Source organism: Chiloscyllium punctatum, chromosome 12 (assembly GCF_047496795.1).
Source record: "Chiloscyllium punctatum isolate Juve2018m chromosome 12, sChiPun1.3, whole genome shotgun sequence".
NCBI classification, from domain to species: Eukaryota; Metazoa; Chordata; class Chondrichthyes; order Orectolobiformes; family Hemiscylliidae; genus Chiloscyllium; species Chiloscyllium punctatum.
In genome coordinates this window covers 47420172-47435543 of record NC_092750.1, presented here as the reverse complement: position 1 = coordinate 47435543, position 15372 = coordinate 47420172, and the positions used below count along the sequence as shown (strand labels likewise).

Below are 15372 nucleotides of genomic sequence, written 5' to 3'. Positions count from 1 at the left end.
TTATTTACAGTCAATCTTTTGAACAATAAAATATACCACTTATGAGAAGGTGCTGATTCTTCATCAGAAGTGTATCTAAACAGTGGAGGCCTCCTTCTGCCTGCCACACAATTATATGTTGCTTCTTCTGATATGAGTTGCATTCTGCAAATATGACATTGTGAAAACTATTGGACTGTACAAGATATGTCATCTCATTTTTTTACTGTGTGAAAATTTTCCAGAATACTCCTTTGAAGTAGATTGTCTGTCTGTGTCTGTATTTTGTACTTGAAAATAAATGAAAATAAATTAAGCACTGATTTTAGTTTATTTGATGTAGTTTGGAGCCTGAATAGACCTAAAGCCAGGCTCTTCTTTTGTGAATTTATTGGTGCTCTCAAATGCCTCTCCATTTGTATTTTGATTGTTGACATTGTCTGCTTCTACATGAGTTATTTCAACAGATATTCTATTTTGAAAACTATGTTTTAAATTACTTCAAAATAAATTACAAATAACAACTGCGCAGACTCTGTAATTTATCTCATTCTCTTGCCAGTTACAGATGTTTGGCTATATAGTTATTTCTGATGTGCAAATTTGTATCTTGACCTGCTTATTTGATACAGCAGTCTTCCTTGTTTTGTCTTGCAGAGTTCCTATGGATATGGTGATTTATTTAGTGATACCTGGAAAGTATTTACTGATCACAACATCATACATTTAAAGACATTTGATTTTAAAAAGGTATGGAATATTTTGATACTTTTGGAACTATAATTTATGCACATAAAACATCTTCTGTTTATGTACCATTATTTTGTTCCTTTTGTCTGTGGTAATTTAGGTATGCTTCAAGGAGGTAGTCTTTTCCCTACTCCCACGCATGCGCTATGGATTATTTTACAATACCCCTTTGGTAAGTGCATTTAATCCATTAGAAATTATTCATTTGTGTTATAAAAATAATGTTCATTTAATACATTTCATTTAGAATGAAAGCACTACACAAACCTTACCACTGAAGTTTTATCCCCTCTGCTCAATGCTGTCATAGAACAGAAGCTCTCACTTAAATTCTTTAAGAATGATGGATTTTTAGTTACATGCAGTATTATAAAATAGTTTATGAGAGAAATTCATTTCTTTTGAGTATAAGTAAACAACAATGGAGAAGTTCCAATATACCAGTTGTCATCTGAACACCCTTATAGACTGCATCTTGTACATTCCTAGTATAAAATATGCCCAATAGATCAAAATAACCAAATGATATTGTGATTTTGAAGAGTGGCAGAGTGACATTTTGTTCTCTTTTGTTACTGAGACTATATGTTAGCTGGCAATTTTGTTTTCTTGACTATGAATCCAGCTAACAAATATTTTTCATATTCTATTTATGTTAGTTATCCAGTTTTATATATTGTAATAAAACAGAAACACCAATAACTGAGAAACATCCGATGCAGTTAACTGTAACTGTTGGCACTTGTCATTTTGTAATGTTAACAGATAATGTTATAATAAGTCAGTGATTAAGGCCTGGAATTATTTCAACAGATTTCACGCAGTCTGCCTCTTAGATGTGTGGAACCTAATGGATGAAATTAAAAAGCAAATTATTGAGGATGCTGGAAATCTGAAATAATCCAGAAAATTATGGAAATACTCAGCAGGTCTGGCAGCATCTGAGGAGAGAAAGAGAGTTAATATTTCTGGCCAATAACTTTTCATCAGAATGGAAATATGTATTGAGAATATGTGCCATGTTTTTATATAACATTGGCCTCATAGAACAGTGTACAAATGCTTTCTTTGCTTGTAAACAACAGGTGCCTGGCTGCTTTAGCACAGGAATGTTCAGAGCATTTTCACAACATGTCCTGTTTAGACTAAATATTACTCAAGAAAGGCCACAGGTAAGAGTCTTACTGTAGAAAGCTCCATAAGCCTATCCATTTGGCTTTCACTTTCAATGTTAAAATGGTATCACAGGCATGGACCACTCATTCCAGTATAAGAATTTACAATTTTTCAACAACTCTCTGTCTGTAGTAGGATAAGGTCTGCACTTCCATTAACAGGTTTTATTAAGCAGAAGTTTCTACAAGAGATTATAAGCAAGGATATTTTCTAAAAACCTGGAGACTCTAGCTCCAGAACCATCTGATTTGACATCACTCTGACACAGCCCCTTTCTCACATGATCAGTCACTATTTTTAGAGTACATAGTACGTGTGAGCTAGGAGCAGGAATAGGCAATTCAGCTCCTTCAGCTTGCTCCACTGTTCAGTTCAATCATGGCTTATCAGTGCCGCTTTCCCACATGAACTTCATAACCCTTGATGTCAGTAGTTTTGAGAAACCTAATGATTTCTATCTTAAATTTGCTCAATGCCCAAATTTCCACAGCCCTCAGGTAGAGAATTCCACAGATTCACCACCCTCTGAAGAACTCGTGACTCAGTAGCCAGGGGAAGCATCTTATCAGCATCTGCACTATAAAGAAATTGCTAACTCTTAACTCCACACTGTTCAGCCAGTAAGGCTTATTATGTGATGCCCAAATCAATTACTGCCCAATCTTATTTCTCAAGCTCCATTTGAAATCTGCTCTCTTGAAACCATTCTTCCATAGCCTAAAACCTTCAGATGTTGCAACCTTACTCCTTCTGCATGTCTCCAGAAATTGATTTAAGCTGGGTTGTGATCTAGATGTCTCTGTACTCTTGCACTAGGGAGGCATGGCCTTAGCTATGATGCCCCTTCCATGGTAATGTGCCCAGGTGACATTCTGATTCATTGAAGAACTAGACTGCATTTTTAGTTGTCATTGTTTTTTGGATTGTTGTTTGAAATTAGGTGAGGATTACGCTCAAACTCAGCTATTCAACTATGAGGCTTTTGTCTGTTACTTAGGATGCCATGCAAATTCAAAGAGAAATTGCCTCTTCAGACAATCTGACACAGCTCTTGAGTACAAGGGAAAATCACTAACTTTGAATTTAGCTGTCACACAGAAGATAAACTCTGTCTTCTCAGCTTTAAAATTGTTATCCATCTCAACCAAAAGGGAAATGGCTCTTTCAGAATGATTAAATACATTTATATTGTCATGAGATAATTTTGCTGAAATTTCTAAATGAAAATTTGGAGATATATTTTAATATTTGGAAATGTTGCTATATGCCAAATAATTTTATTTTTCTTTTATCAAGATTGGCAAAATTCGTGTTACACTTCTAGTTCGCAGTACTCAGTATCGTAGAATTTTAAATCAGGATGAGGTGAGTAGTAAAAGGAAGCAAATTTTTGTGTTGTCTAAGATATAACAACGATTGTAGAATCTTGTTGTCCTTATTTATTAAATTTTTTTTAATCCTAGGCAATGTATTTATCTTTGAAATGTTTTACAGTGGTTTTGTTAAAATAAAATATATCCACTTGCTGTTTAGTGACCCAGTGCATTGCCTGTTTTGGTATCAGATTCTTAATGTAGGCTCAGATTAAAAAGGCCTTTCAGACAATATCAAATTCTCCCAAAAATGGTGCCTATCCCTTCTTCTATTTTACAGTATCTAACAGTTTCTTAATAAATCTAGTGTCATTTTACAACTACCTCTTCTCCCAATGATTATCTCTGGGTAACTATCACCTTCAGAAATATTTCCTTGTTTTTATAATAAAGTTCTTTTTTAGAACCTTCAGTCAGTGCTGCCTTATCATGTTGCCTGCATTGTTTCCGCTTTGATTTCTCTTTCTTAATACTACCTTTGTATTCGTCTAAGATTGCCTCAGTGTCCAGGGTTTTTCAGGTGAGGAATATATCAAACAACTCCTCAGGGAGTTCAAATGAAGGGTCATTATATTAACCATAAGATGTAAAAGCAGCAGTAGGCCATTCAGCCTACTGAGTCTGCTCCCCAATTCAGTGACATCATGGCTGATCTGATCACCCTCAACCCCAGTGCTTTCCTTTTCCCCATAATCGTTAATACTCTTACTGTTTAAAAATTTGTTTATCTAAACCTCGACAGCCTTCTGTAGTAATGACTTCCACAGATTCATTACCCTCTGGGACAAGAAATTCCCCTTCATCTCTGTCTTAAATGTGTGACCCCTCTATTCTGAAATTATGCCCTCTGGTCCCAGACAGTCCAAAAAAGCTGAACAACTTTTGTAAATCTACCCTTTCGATTCTGCTAAGAATCTTGTGTATTTTAATAAGGTTGCCTTCATTTTTTGATATTTAAATGAATACAGGCCCAATCTATTCAATCTCTTCTCATAACACAGTCCCACCAAACCTTGTAAAAGCCGAGTGAACCTTCTCTGGTCTGCTTGTAATGCTAGTACATGGACCCAAAACTGTTTGCAGCATACCAGCTGTGGTCTAACTAGTGCCTTGTATAGTTTTAACAATTTTTTTTAATGTTCCATTCCCTTTTAAGAAAAGGCCAATATTCTGTTTACTTTCCATATTATCCAGAGAACTTGGATGCTAGTTTTTTGTGATTCATGGATGAGGACTTTTAAATCCCTTTGTTCCGTAACTTTCTGTAGTATTTTTCCATTGAAATAATATTTTGCTCCTCTATTTTTCCTGCCAAAGTGCACAAACACACATTTCCTCACATTCTTTGCCTTCTTTCTTTCACAAATGCTTCCTGGTCAGCTGAATGTTACCAGCCTTTTGATTTTAAATCCTCATGAGGTCTTCCCTGTGGTGTTGTTGGTTTTATTTTTATTGCTCTTGTGCCTGAAAGGCCATCTGGTCCTGTAGGAGGCAAACTGTATGCAATTGCTTCCAGATACAACTTGGCCAGTGTACCATACAAGTTGAGTGTATCCTTCAAAGATTTAAACTCACCTGAGTTGGCAATAAGACGAAAGGTCGTGAATGATTTGCAGGGTGTAATTTGCAACTTTAACTAATATACAATGAGATGTGATTCTGTGTTAGTTGGTTGGGGACCAACACATGTATCTCACTCAAGTACAGCTAGACAATCCTTTATCTGAAAGCCCAAAATCCGAAAATCTCCGAAATCCAAAGGTATTTTCATGAAGTTTTTTTCTCGTTAAGAAGGTTGTTTGACATGCAAACAGTTAACCCAACTCCACACCCACTCAATGGACGTCACTCAGATGTTACGTGTGGGGGATGTGGCCCAGCACTGGCAGGCCTCAATTCTGTTTCAGGGTCCGTTTTACTCTCAGTACGTCTGCTGTTTGGTAAGATATTTAAGAATTTCATCATCAAATGGTCACTTGTTCTGAAATTCGAAAAATTCTGAATTTCAAAAACCAGCTGGTCCTGAGCATTTCGGATAAAGGATTGTGTGCCTATACTTCTACCATTGATGAATGCATGGTGCCATGGAGACTTGGTGCATTTATAATGAAATGAGCTGCAAAGAATTGTATGAATTAAGTTGCTTGAGCTCAAGGAAGAAAACCCTTCGTGAAACTAAAATCTATATGCTGTTTTAATTACCCTTTTTCCTCTCCTTTTGATTGTTTATTATTCAATTCATCTCCATCCTAGCACACAAACTCTCATAGCCTAATTAACTTACAAAAAGACTTTAAGAAAGTGTAGGCGTGTCATATAATTGGAGTTCCCACTCTCAACTTAAAATGGCCACCTAAAAGGAAAAAATACAGTGAACATATACCTCTTCTAAATGTGTGTTGTCTGTCTCTATTGAATTATTTCCATGCAAGGTTAATTTTTTTCTGGTCGTTAAATATGTAAGGCTAAAGGTTACCAAAATCTAAATGTATCAATTGCAGCAAGTTTGCTGAATGGTTTCTACCATGAATTCACACAATTCTCCCAGGTTACCTCCTTATGTATGTACCAAGTCTCCATGTGATTAATAATGGTGGAAGTACTTGACACTCCCACTTGATACTTGAAGGATCTCAATTTTCCAAACTCTCCATAACTTCCTTACTAATTCACCGTTGCCTGTGTCATTCAATGGCTGGGAAAATCATCGCTAATTTTTCTGATAATTGAGGTTAGACTAATGGAACGGTAGTCCTGGGACAGGAATGATTTTGTTTATATTTCTTGTTTATTTTCTGCATCCTCCTGTTGACTCTTCCAAACCACCTATTTAGAACCTCTAATTTTGAATCTTTGAGAATCCTCAATGCTTTGGTTGGTTAATTTCTGTAATGACATTGAGGTCATAAAGGGTAACAATTTGGTCACAATACTTGTGAGCTGGTGAGGGAAATAGTAATTCATAATCCTCATTCCTGGTTTAACTAGGAATTACTGTTGAAACATTTGTAATGTCAGCTCAGGAGAAGTGTAGGCTTGATGTTGATGTTGTTCACAGTTATGTAAATTGCCTAAAATTATCAGCAAGCTACAGAAGTATTTCAATCTCTGTAGGACAACACCCACCATGACTCAATACGCTGAGGAAAGATTCAGAAAAACAAATAAAACAAAATTGCCCTGCTTTCATATCTTGCTTTACACCTGTAATCTGTATATAGGAAAAAGTCTTGCATCAGTGTGCATTTCATTCCTTTTTCATTTATAGATATCCATATTTAGAATGGAAATGGCCCATGTAAACTAATCATGCACTAAATAAACCCACCCTCACACCAATGTTGCTACCATATATCTTGCATCATCTCAGTCTGTACTGCAAAAACACAATACAATCAAACTCTGCTTCCTAAATTACTGTTGTTATTTAGCAATAATAATAAAATGTAAGAATTTAAAAGGGGCTAAATCAATTAATTAGTTTTGAAATATAATTGTGTTTACTCCCCATGTGCAACACCATGCTGGTTAACTCATTATAAAGAATATACAAAGACTTGCATATAAGGTGGATTTACATTGTGCTGTACGTGTATTATTTTCTCTGTCATAATTTGATAGCATTTCTGATGTAGAAAATCCTCTTCATTATCACGAGCAATATCGTGGGAGATAGCTATCATTATATAATGATAGTTGTGTTTAATTTTTTGAACTGTATTAAGAGTTTTATTGCTCATAAATTGTAGAAGGCTTTTTTTTAGTTCCTAAATTATGCTAAATGCTTAATAAAATTAAACAACTAAATAAACTGCAAGTATTTTAATTTTGTCCTCAGCTGGTGAAGGCACTGAAGACAGTAACTGTATTTGATGTCAGAGTGGTGGATTACAAGTAAGTGTTAAACAGCTGACAAATGACAGAGGTTGCTCAGACAATCTACTAAAATTACATTTACAGAATTTGCACTTTTCAAATAAACAGAAATATAAATTGCTGGAGAAATTCAGTCGGTCTAGCAGCATCTGTGAATAGAAGGCAGAATTAACATTTCAAATCTAGTGATGCTTCTTCAGAACTGTTGGTGGGTAGTAAAGTGTAATATATGTGCTAAAGAAGGGAGGTTTGGGGATGTAGGTAGAGACAGAGTCCAGAGGGAGAGAAATAATATTAGGCAGACTAAAGGATTGATAATTGTAAGCCCAGGAGAAAGAGGAACTGCTAATGGAGACCATAAATCAGTGCAATTCGGTTGGTTATGCTGATAGCATCCTGTGTGGTGACAGGGCCATGGATGTGCAGGTGGGTAAAGAACATGCATTTAGGTGTTTAGGTCCTAAATGTATTGAACTCAATACTAAGTGTAAGAAGGTTGCAGAGTTCCCTTCTGGGAAACAAAAAGCATCTCATTTTCTGCTTTTCACCAAAGCATGGTCCCCATTAGCAGCTCTTCTTTCTCCTGGGCTTACCATTATCAATTCCATTTTCTGCTTAACACTCTTTCTTTCCTTTGGGGCTCCACCTCCACCTAATCGCTTACTCCTGTCTTTAGCATATATACCAGTTTTTCCCTGGCGACCATCACTTCTGAAGTGGGGCATCAGATCTGAAACATTAACTCTGCTCTCTCTCTGCACACATGCTGTCAGACCTGGTGAGTTTCCCCAGTAATTTCTGTTCTTGTTTCAGATTTCCACCATCTGCAGTTCGTTGTTTTATTTTAATAGAATTAAATGAAAAGAAGCTGCTATACCAAATAAAAAAGTGGTAATTTCAGTCCTCTTTTATTTGTAAGTTGTATAAACATTTTGCAGGTAGAATTACTTAGTGTCCAGAATTCCATCAACTGGGGATTAAAAGCTTTCACTTTTTAACACATTAATAGGAATGTTTGCCTTTTATTGTTGTGGTTTACAGAAGCTTGGGTGCATTAGAAAAATACATTGAAATGGCTGGTAGCAAGGCACTTGCATAAAATCTGTTAAACTAACTGTTCAACCATTGAGGCAGTATTGTGTGCCTGATCTTTTGAGTGAAGGTATAGATGGCAAATTTATAGAGCAAGATCTGCCAATTTTGGGTGTTGTTTGCAGACTGAAAGTGTAAGCTATCCAGACACTGAAGCAGGTTGGGAGTTCATGACGTAGGATGTCACTGCAAAAATCTGACTGTGTAATGGTCATCATGAACTAGTATTCGATGTTTTTAATTTTTAAAAAATCCAAATTTAGTTAATAAACCGCATTTAAATTCCCTTCCTGTCATTGAGGAATTTGAGCATGAGTCTCGAGATCATGTAATGCAGAGATTTGGGTTTTGGTTTTGTGACTTAACAATTATGCTAAGGTTCCTCATAGTATTGTGGAACCAGAAGTACACGGCAAAATATATTAGTTATTAATGTATGGTATCAATAGCTCTCTTTTGAAACTAGTCTTTTAAAACCCTTGGTGTAGGCCATTAGATCCAGGACAATTGTTACCTTTGAGACCCATTAATTACTCCAATCCTATTTCTTTGCTGATATGGGTGTACAATCCTTTAACCGAAATGCTCGGGAACAGTTGGGTTTTGAAATTCAGAATTTTTCGAATTTCAGAATAAGTGACAGTTTGATGGTAAAATGTTTAAAAATCTTACCAGAGGAGCATGACTCACTGAGTAAAACAGAATTAGAGGCCTGCTGGTGCTGGGCCACACCCCCCACATCACATCTGATTGACATGCATTGAGTGGGTATCGACTTGGGTTAACTGTTTGCACGCCAAACAACCTTGTTAATGAGAAAAAGACTTCACAAAAAAACCTTCAGATTTTGGGATTTCGGATAAAGAGTTGTCTACCTGTACTAGTCCACTAAATCTCCCTATTTTCACTAAACCCTTGGCTCACCAGTACTTCAGCAATTTTTTATGCCTTCTGTTGAGGGCAGTGTTTGTGTAATATTTGTCATTGCCTTTAAGGGTCACAGATGTACTCTTACTAATCTCTTCCTTTTTAAATACCTATGAAAGCTTTTGCAATCTGTTTAATGTCTTTAACCATTTACCCTTGTATCCTACTTTTTTTTTATTGATTAATTTGTCATCCTTTGCTGAACTTTAAAAGCCCTTCAATTCCCTTTTTGGGGAATTGAGGGGCTTTTAAAGAATTCCTTTATTTTTAATGTAATCAAACGTCTAATTCTGTTAGACATGGTTGGACTACTATGCCTTTTTCTTTTATTCCATAAATGAAAGTATAACCCTTGCAAATTATGAATTGCTACTTCGTCTGATCGCAAGTGGTCACCTACTAATATATCTTTTGACCCAGTTTTCCAGTCTACATTAGTCACTGATTCACACTGTAATTTGTTTTATTTAGATTTAAGACCCTAGTTTCAGTTTTAAGTAAGTCACCCTTCAATTCAATGTAAAATTTCTTATACCGTAATCATTCTCCCTCAGAAACTTCCTGCCAAGTTGTTAGTTAAGTAGGTCGCATAGTTCAAAGCTTATTCTCTAGTTTGCCTTCCGAGTAAGAAAATTATCTTAAAACATTCTGTGAATTCGTCCTCTGCACTTTGATTGCATATTTGGTTTTCTAGCCATTAAGATGATAAAATATCCAGAGGTTAACTGCATTATCCCTTATTGCATGAGCCTGATTTATTCTTTGTTCAACATTGCAACTACTATTAAGGAGCCTTTAAACCATTCTCACTGTTTTCAGACTCTTGTTATTCCTTCACTCCATCCAAGGTAACTCGGTATCTTAATTTTCCTCTACTGTCTTTTCCCAGACTTTATTATCAGGACTAAGTGTCTTGGAAAATTTAGTTCCCAGCTTGGTCATTAAGCAGCTGCATTAATTTATAACTTTTTAAAATTAGTGTACATTGTTGTGAATGTTTTATGCTTACCACTTGATCATTAACAGTATAAGTCAATTACAGTATTGATGTCTCTTTGGAAGGCAACCTGTTTGGAATAAATGGTTTCCATTGTAAGGCTAATGTCCAGTGACCATTTTACTTGAAAATTCAATAGGCTCCTTCCAACAATAATGATTTTTATGCAGCATTAACTAGTTTCTACTTTTGCATGCATTATCAACTTTATGTATCTTTCTGTAGTTAATAGACACCTGTCTTCTCTATGTCTCTGCACTCCGGAGTTCAGCTTATTTTAAATATGTTTAACTCAAGTTGCTGACTGGACAGTGGATATTCCCATATTAATACTGAGGCTTGCTGATGGTCTTGCAATATTCCCTTCCTGCATGGCATGCTGTGTGTTTGTGGCTGGTGCTGGAATTTCAAGGGTACAGTTTTTAGGATGCAATTAAAACCATATATGGCTCTCATCCCTATCCCCATGGAATATGGAAAGATGACAATATTCTCTATACTCAAACAATTGTGTATTGGGTACAGGGAAGATCTTTATTGCTATCTTCCATGATCCCTTTATTTTTAGATTTTTGCTATCATGGTGGTTTTAATTCAAATCAAATTTAAAACCACACAAACACTTATTCTCAATATCATTTAGAAGTTAGCAAGTTTGTTTATAATATGTTATAATATGTTAATCTACAATTATTTTCACAATTCAGAATTGTACTTATCTTTAAATTTCAGGTTAAAATCTAAGTTCTAATATAAATTGAAATCCCAATGTTATTTTCTTCATTTTAAACTTTAACCAGTAAGGCAACAGGAGGCAGTCTGCTGTAGTAACTCTGAAACCTTTACTTAAGTTTTGAATAATACCTACTGAAGAAGGGCAGTGACTTTTCTGTTGTAAAATGACACTTGCTTTCTGGTTCAGCTTAAGGCACATGTCAATACTTCACCTCTGGTCTCTCTCTAGAACCCTCAGGGGCTTCTGCTTCTGATTGGACAGTAGGATAACTTCACTTTCAAAGTTGATGTGTAGATTGGTCACTGAAAACTACTGCTTATTAACTTTTTCCAAGCCACAGCAGGATCATTGCATTCTGATTGCTCCAGGTTAAGTTAGGCATATTGCTAATTGGTTTAAAGAACATTTGATTTCTAATTGCCTGTTAAGGATGATAGATATTGATTGATGTCATCTCCCACGATCTCCTGACTGGGTCCATTATCCAATGGCCCATCCTCTTCCTGATTGCCTGTTTATTATCACTTTATGACATTTTGCTAAGATGATGATTTCAAATGTTCTTTACGCCTTTGTTAGGGCAAAGGTAGCCGTTTACAGCCAGGACTCAATGGTTAATATTCTTGAGGTGCCTCAAATAACACTTAATTGGCAAGTTTCCCATTCTGTCAGATACTCACTGATCATTTGCTTATCTCAGAGTCCTTGTTAAATGATGTTCTCTGTGTGGTGTTTGAATGTTTGAAAAGAGTTTTTTTAACTCTTCCCCCAGAACCCTATTTCAGTGTCACACTTTTTCTCTGTGCACGCAGTGCAGTTTTATTGCATCAAAATTTTAAGTGATATTTCCTAATATAAATTTCCAAACAAATAAAACTATCAAGGGAATAGATAAGATAGAAGCAGGGCAGGTGAAACTGGAACTAGGGGCATAGCCTCAAAATAAGGGGGAACAGATTTAGGACTGAGTTAGGAGAAACTTCTTCACCTGAAGTGTTGTGTGTCTGTGGAATTTCCTGCCCACTGAAGCAGTTGAGGCTACATCATTGAATGTTTTTAAGACAAAAACATATTTTTAAACAGTAAAGAAATTAAGGGTTATGGTGAGCAGGCAGGACAGTGGTGCTGAGTCCACGAAAAAAATCAGCTGTGATCTTATTGAATCATGGAGTAGGCTGGATGGGCCAGATGTCGAGAAAAGCACAACAGGTCAGGCAACATCCGAGGAGCAGGAGAATCTTCTGCTCCTCGGATGCTGCCTGACTTGCTGTGCTTTTCCAGCACCACACTTTTGACTCTGATCTCCAGCATCTGTAGTCCTCACTTTCTCCTGGATGGGCCAGATGGCCTACTCATGCTCCCCTGTTCCTGTTTCTTATCTAGCGGGTATTGTGCACATTTGTGTTTCCGGATTAATGGCTGTGTACAACTGCCCTTGGTTGTGGGTGTTAGCAGGTACTGCCTTTTGTCAATTGCTTCACTTCTAAAACAACTTAAAACAACCCAGTACAGAAAGGCAGCTATAATCATGATTTCTTGTTGAGGCCTGATGAGCTGGAGGAGTGACAACTCTGCCACCTTCAACCTTGGGGGCTGGACATCTATAATTGAAACAGATTAAGCAGGGCTCCTTAGCCTTGTAGCTATACCTTTCCAACATTAGGGAGAGGTTCACAATTCCTTTATGTATTTCTTTGTCAAGTGAAGGTAAGCAGAGTAAAGTATTAAAATCTACATTGAATACCGTTATGCAGAATAATATAGTATTAGATTAATCAAGGAATATACTTTGTGCGATTAGAGCAAAACTAAGTCAGTCATGAAATGTTAATTCCCTACCAATCCTATAAATCAGATCAGTGACCCTGGTGGCATACATAGCTAACCCATGTGCTCATGTACCTTTAATGAAATTTAGCAGCTTCTCTTGTTCAGGCTGCAAATACTGAACAGATTATATAGTGAACACTCTCATTGGTTGGATAATTTTACTACAAATAACTTGAAGAATACTTAATCCGAAGCAAGTAACTGCATACAGCTATATAAGGGATTATGAAACTTAATCTACACTGGAGGATATCGATGCTAGATTTATACAATATCACTCCATGTATAGAGGAAATCTTCATTGCAGCATTTTGTAACCTCAGGCACTGTTCCTTCCCATTCCCAACTGCCCTGAGCTAGTCCTTAGTTATACCAGTTTGATAATCATGACATTTACTGTTCCACATGCCTATCATAAGAGGCATTGCATGAGTTCTTATAGAACAAGGCTTCTGTGACCAATTGACTTGATTCCTTCTGTGGTCATAGTTGGTAGACACATCAATACTGCGGTTCACATGGTCCTGTCGGCTGATGTCAGTTGACACCGGTTTGTCCTTATTATTTGTTTTCATACTCCTTGATTCATGTTGAGTGTTTACACCAGCCTTTCCCCCTCCATGGGAAAAAGTGAGGACTGCAGATGCTGGAGATCAGAGCTGAAAATTGTGTTGCTGGAAAAGCGCAGCAGGTCAGGCAGCATCCAAGGAGCAGGAGAATTGACATTTTGGGCATAAGCTTTCCCCCTCCATTTCTGCATGTGCAAATATCAACGTTACCAGGAGCTTATAAGGTCATTTTTAGCGAAATGCTAAACCTGGTTTTATCAGTTGGACGTAATCATTTTCTGATCCTCTTGTATATCTGGGACAATGATCAGTGAACCTTAGTCTTGATTACTGCAACTTTCTGCAGTTCTTTTGATGGTCAAATGATCTTTTACTGTTGGTATAACTTCTCTATGAGATAATGTGTATGTACACCTACTCCAACTGATAACGTATCTGTGCATTCCGCCAAAGGCAGACGTAATATCTATGTATACATTAATTTGCTTTTCTCCCCCCTTTGGGGGGTTTGGCTGCTGCTACAGATTCTGTGACCTGGCTTAAACTAGGTTTTAAAACCATTACCTGGGACCAAACAAGTTCAGGCCAGTTTTGTATGAAGTGCATATTGTTTGGCCACACACAGCAATCGATTCAAATCTGCAATCTGTGTGCCTCAAGGCTCCCTGAGTTACTATGTTTCTTGGAAGTTCACCATGTCTGAATTGCTTCTTCTGTAACTTTGGCGTGGAAGACTGGAATTTAGAAATAACTAGGACTTCATCTGCAGTTGTGGCAATGTGACTCAGCTTTAAAGTCACACTGTCATTCTTATTCAGTTGCTTGAATCTTTAAATCTAGGTAGATTTCCCAGTGCTGTAGCTTAATTGCATGATTTTGGATTAATTGTCACATCTCTCCAAACTGTTCAGTTGCTTTCTTTTCCCCTTTAGAATTTAAATTACCTCAAATGTTTGTTCCTGAATTCCAATTAGCAATATTTAAAATCAATGTTTTGGGCAAAAGCCCTTCTTCAGGAATCATTCCTGATGAAGGGCTTTTGCGCGAAATGTCGATTTTTCTGCTCCTTGGATGCCACCTGACCTGCTGTGCTTTTCCAGCACTACTCTAATCTTGACTCTAATCTCCAGTATCTGCAGTCCTCACTTTCGCCTTGTCACAATATGAGACCAGGGCAGACCATGTATTATGAGACAAAATCTTTCGGGATTTCAAAGGAAAATTACAGATCCCCAAGATCTGTTCATTCAAATGCAGAATTCATTATAATTATTTGCTAAATATTTAAAATATACCCTCCCCAATCCAAACTGTAATTCACATTTCAAATATGTTAACATCTTAATGCACAAAGAAAAGTCAGTTTGTTCCGTATAATCAGAACATAGCACATACTCTTAATGGAAGGAAAACAGAAAGAAATCTTGTCAAAACATTAAACAGCAAATTGCTTTACAATCATATATGAAACAGACCACAAGGGGTTAAATCATTTTCAAGGGATGTTTCCACTGGCCTCCAACCCAGACAATTCGTACTTGCTTGACCAGTCTGTTTCTTTCTGTCATTCTGGAAGCAGAACAAAGAAATTGTTTCACCACACACTTACAAATTCACAGCTGGTCACTGGTGCATATTCTGCACTAGTTTCTTTGTGTCCCCTATTTTTGTAGTCCATAACTGGGTCTTAATTTCATTCCAGATTCCTCGAACTCTTCTCTTTTGGTAGAGCTGAATAAGTCCATATGCTTAGGAAGGCAGCAACAACTTATTATCTTCTGCCTCATCAAAACCCACACCTTCACTAATCAGGAAAACAAACACATAACTCTTGCCTTTCTGTCAGTTTCACCAACCCAAAGACTGCCTTCTCTAATTTCTCAGAAATGAATGGCAGTACAGATTCCTTTTCTATCATTTCCAAGCCTTGCTGTCTGTTAATGTGCTCTCATTTATCCCCAGTTAGTTGCAGAGCACAACTGATCCCTTTTTTTTGTGCTGTAATTTTCCTTTGAAATCACGAATGATTTTGTCACATAATAGATGGTCATTCACAAGGCGAAAATG

The 15372-nt window shown here is 36.7% G+C and overlaps 1 protein-coding gene across 3 annotated transcripts in view; it reads left to right on the top strand.

Moving 5' to 3' along the window:
• eogt (EGF domain-specific O-linked N-acetylglucosamine (GlcNAc) transferase) overlaps positions 1–15372 on the top strand; it is a 63213-nt gene that overhangs the window by 36406 nt on the left and 11435 nt on the right. For 2 of the 3 annotated variants that reach the window (XM_072582517.1, XM_072582519.1), the window contains 5 exons: positions 637–729; positions 830–901; positions 1815–1901; positions 3202–3270; positions 7117–7172. In XM_072582517.1, the coding sequence (XP_072438618.1) occupies positions 637–729; positions 830–901; positions 1815–1901; positions 3202–3270; positions 7117–7172 (377 nt within the window). The remainder of the gene's footprint in view (positions 1–636; positions 730–829; positions 902–1814; positions 1902–3201; positions 3271–7116; positions 7173–15372) is intronic. The other variant, XM_072582518.1, reaches the window with a different exon arrangement.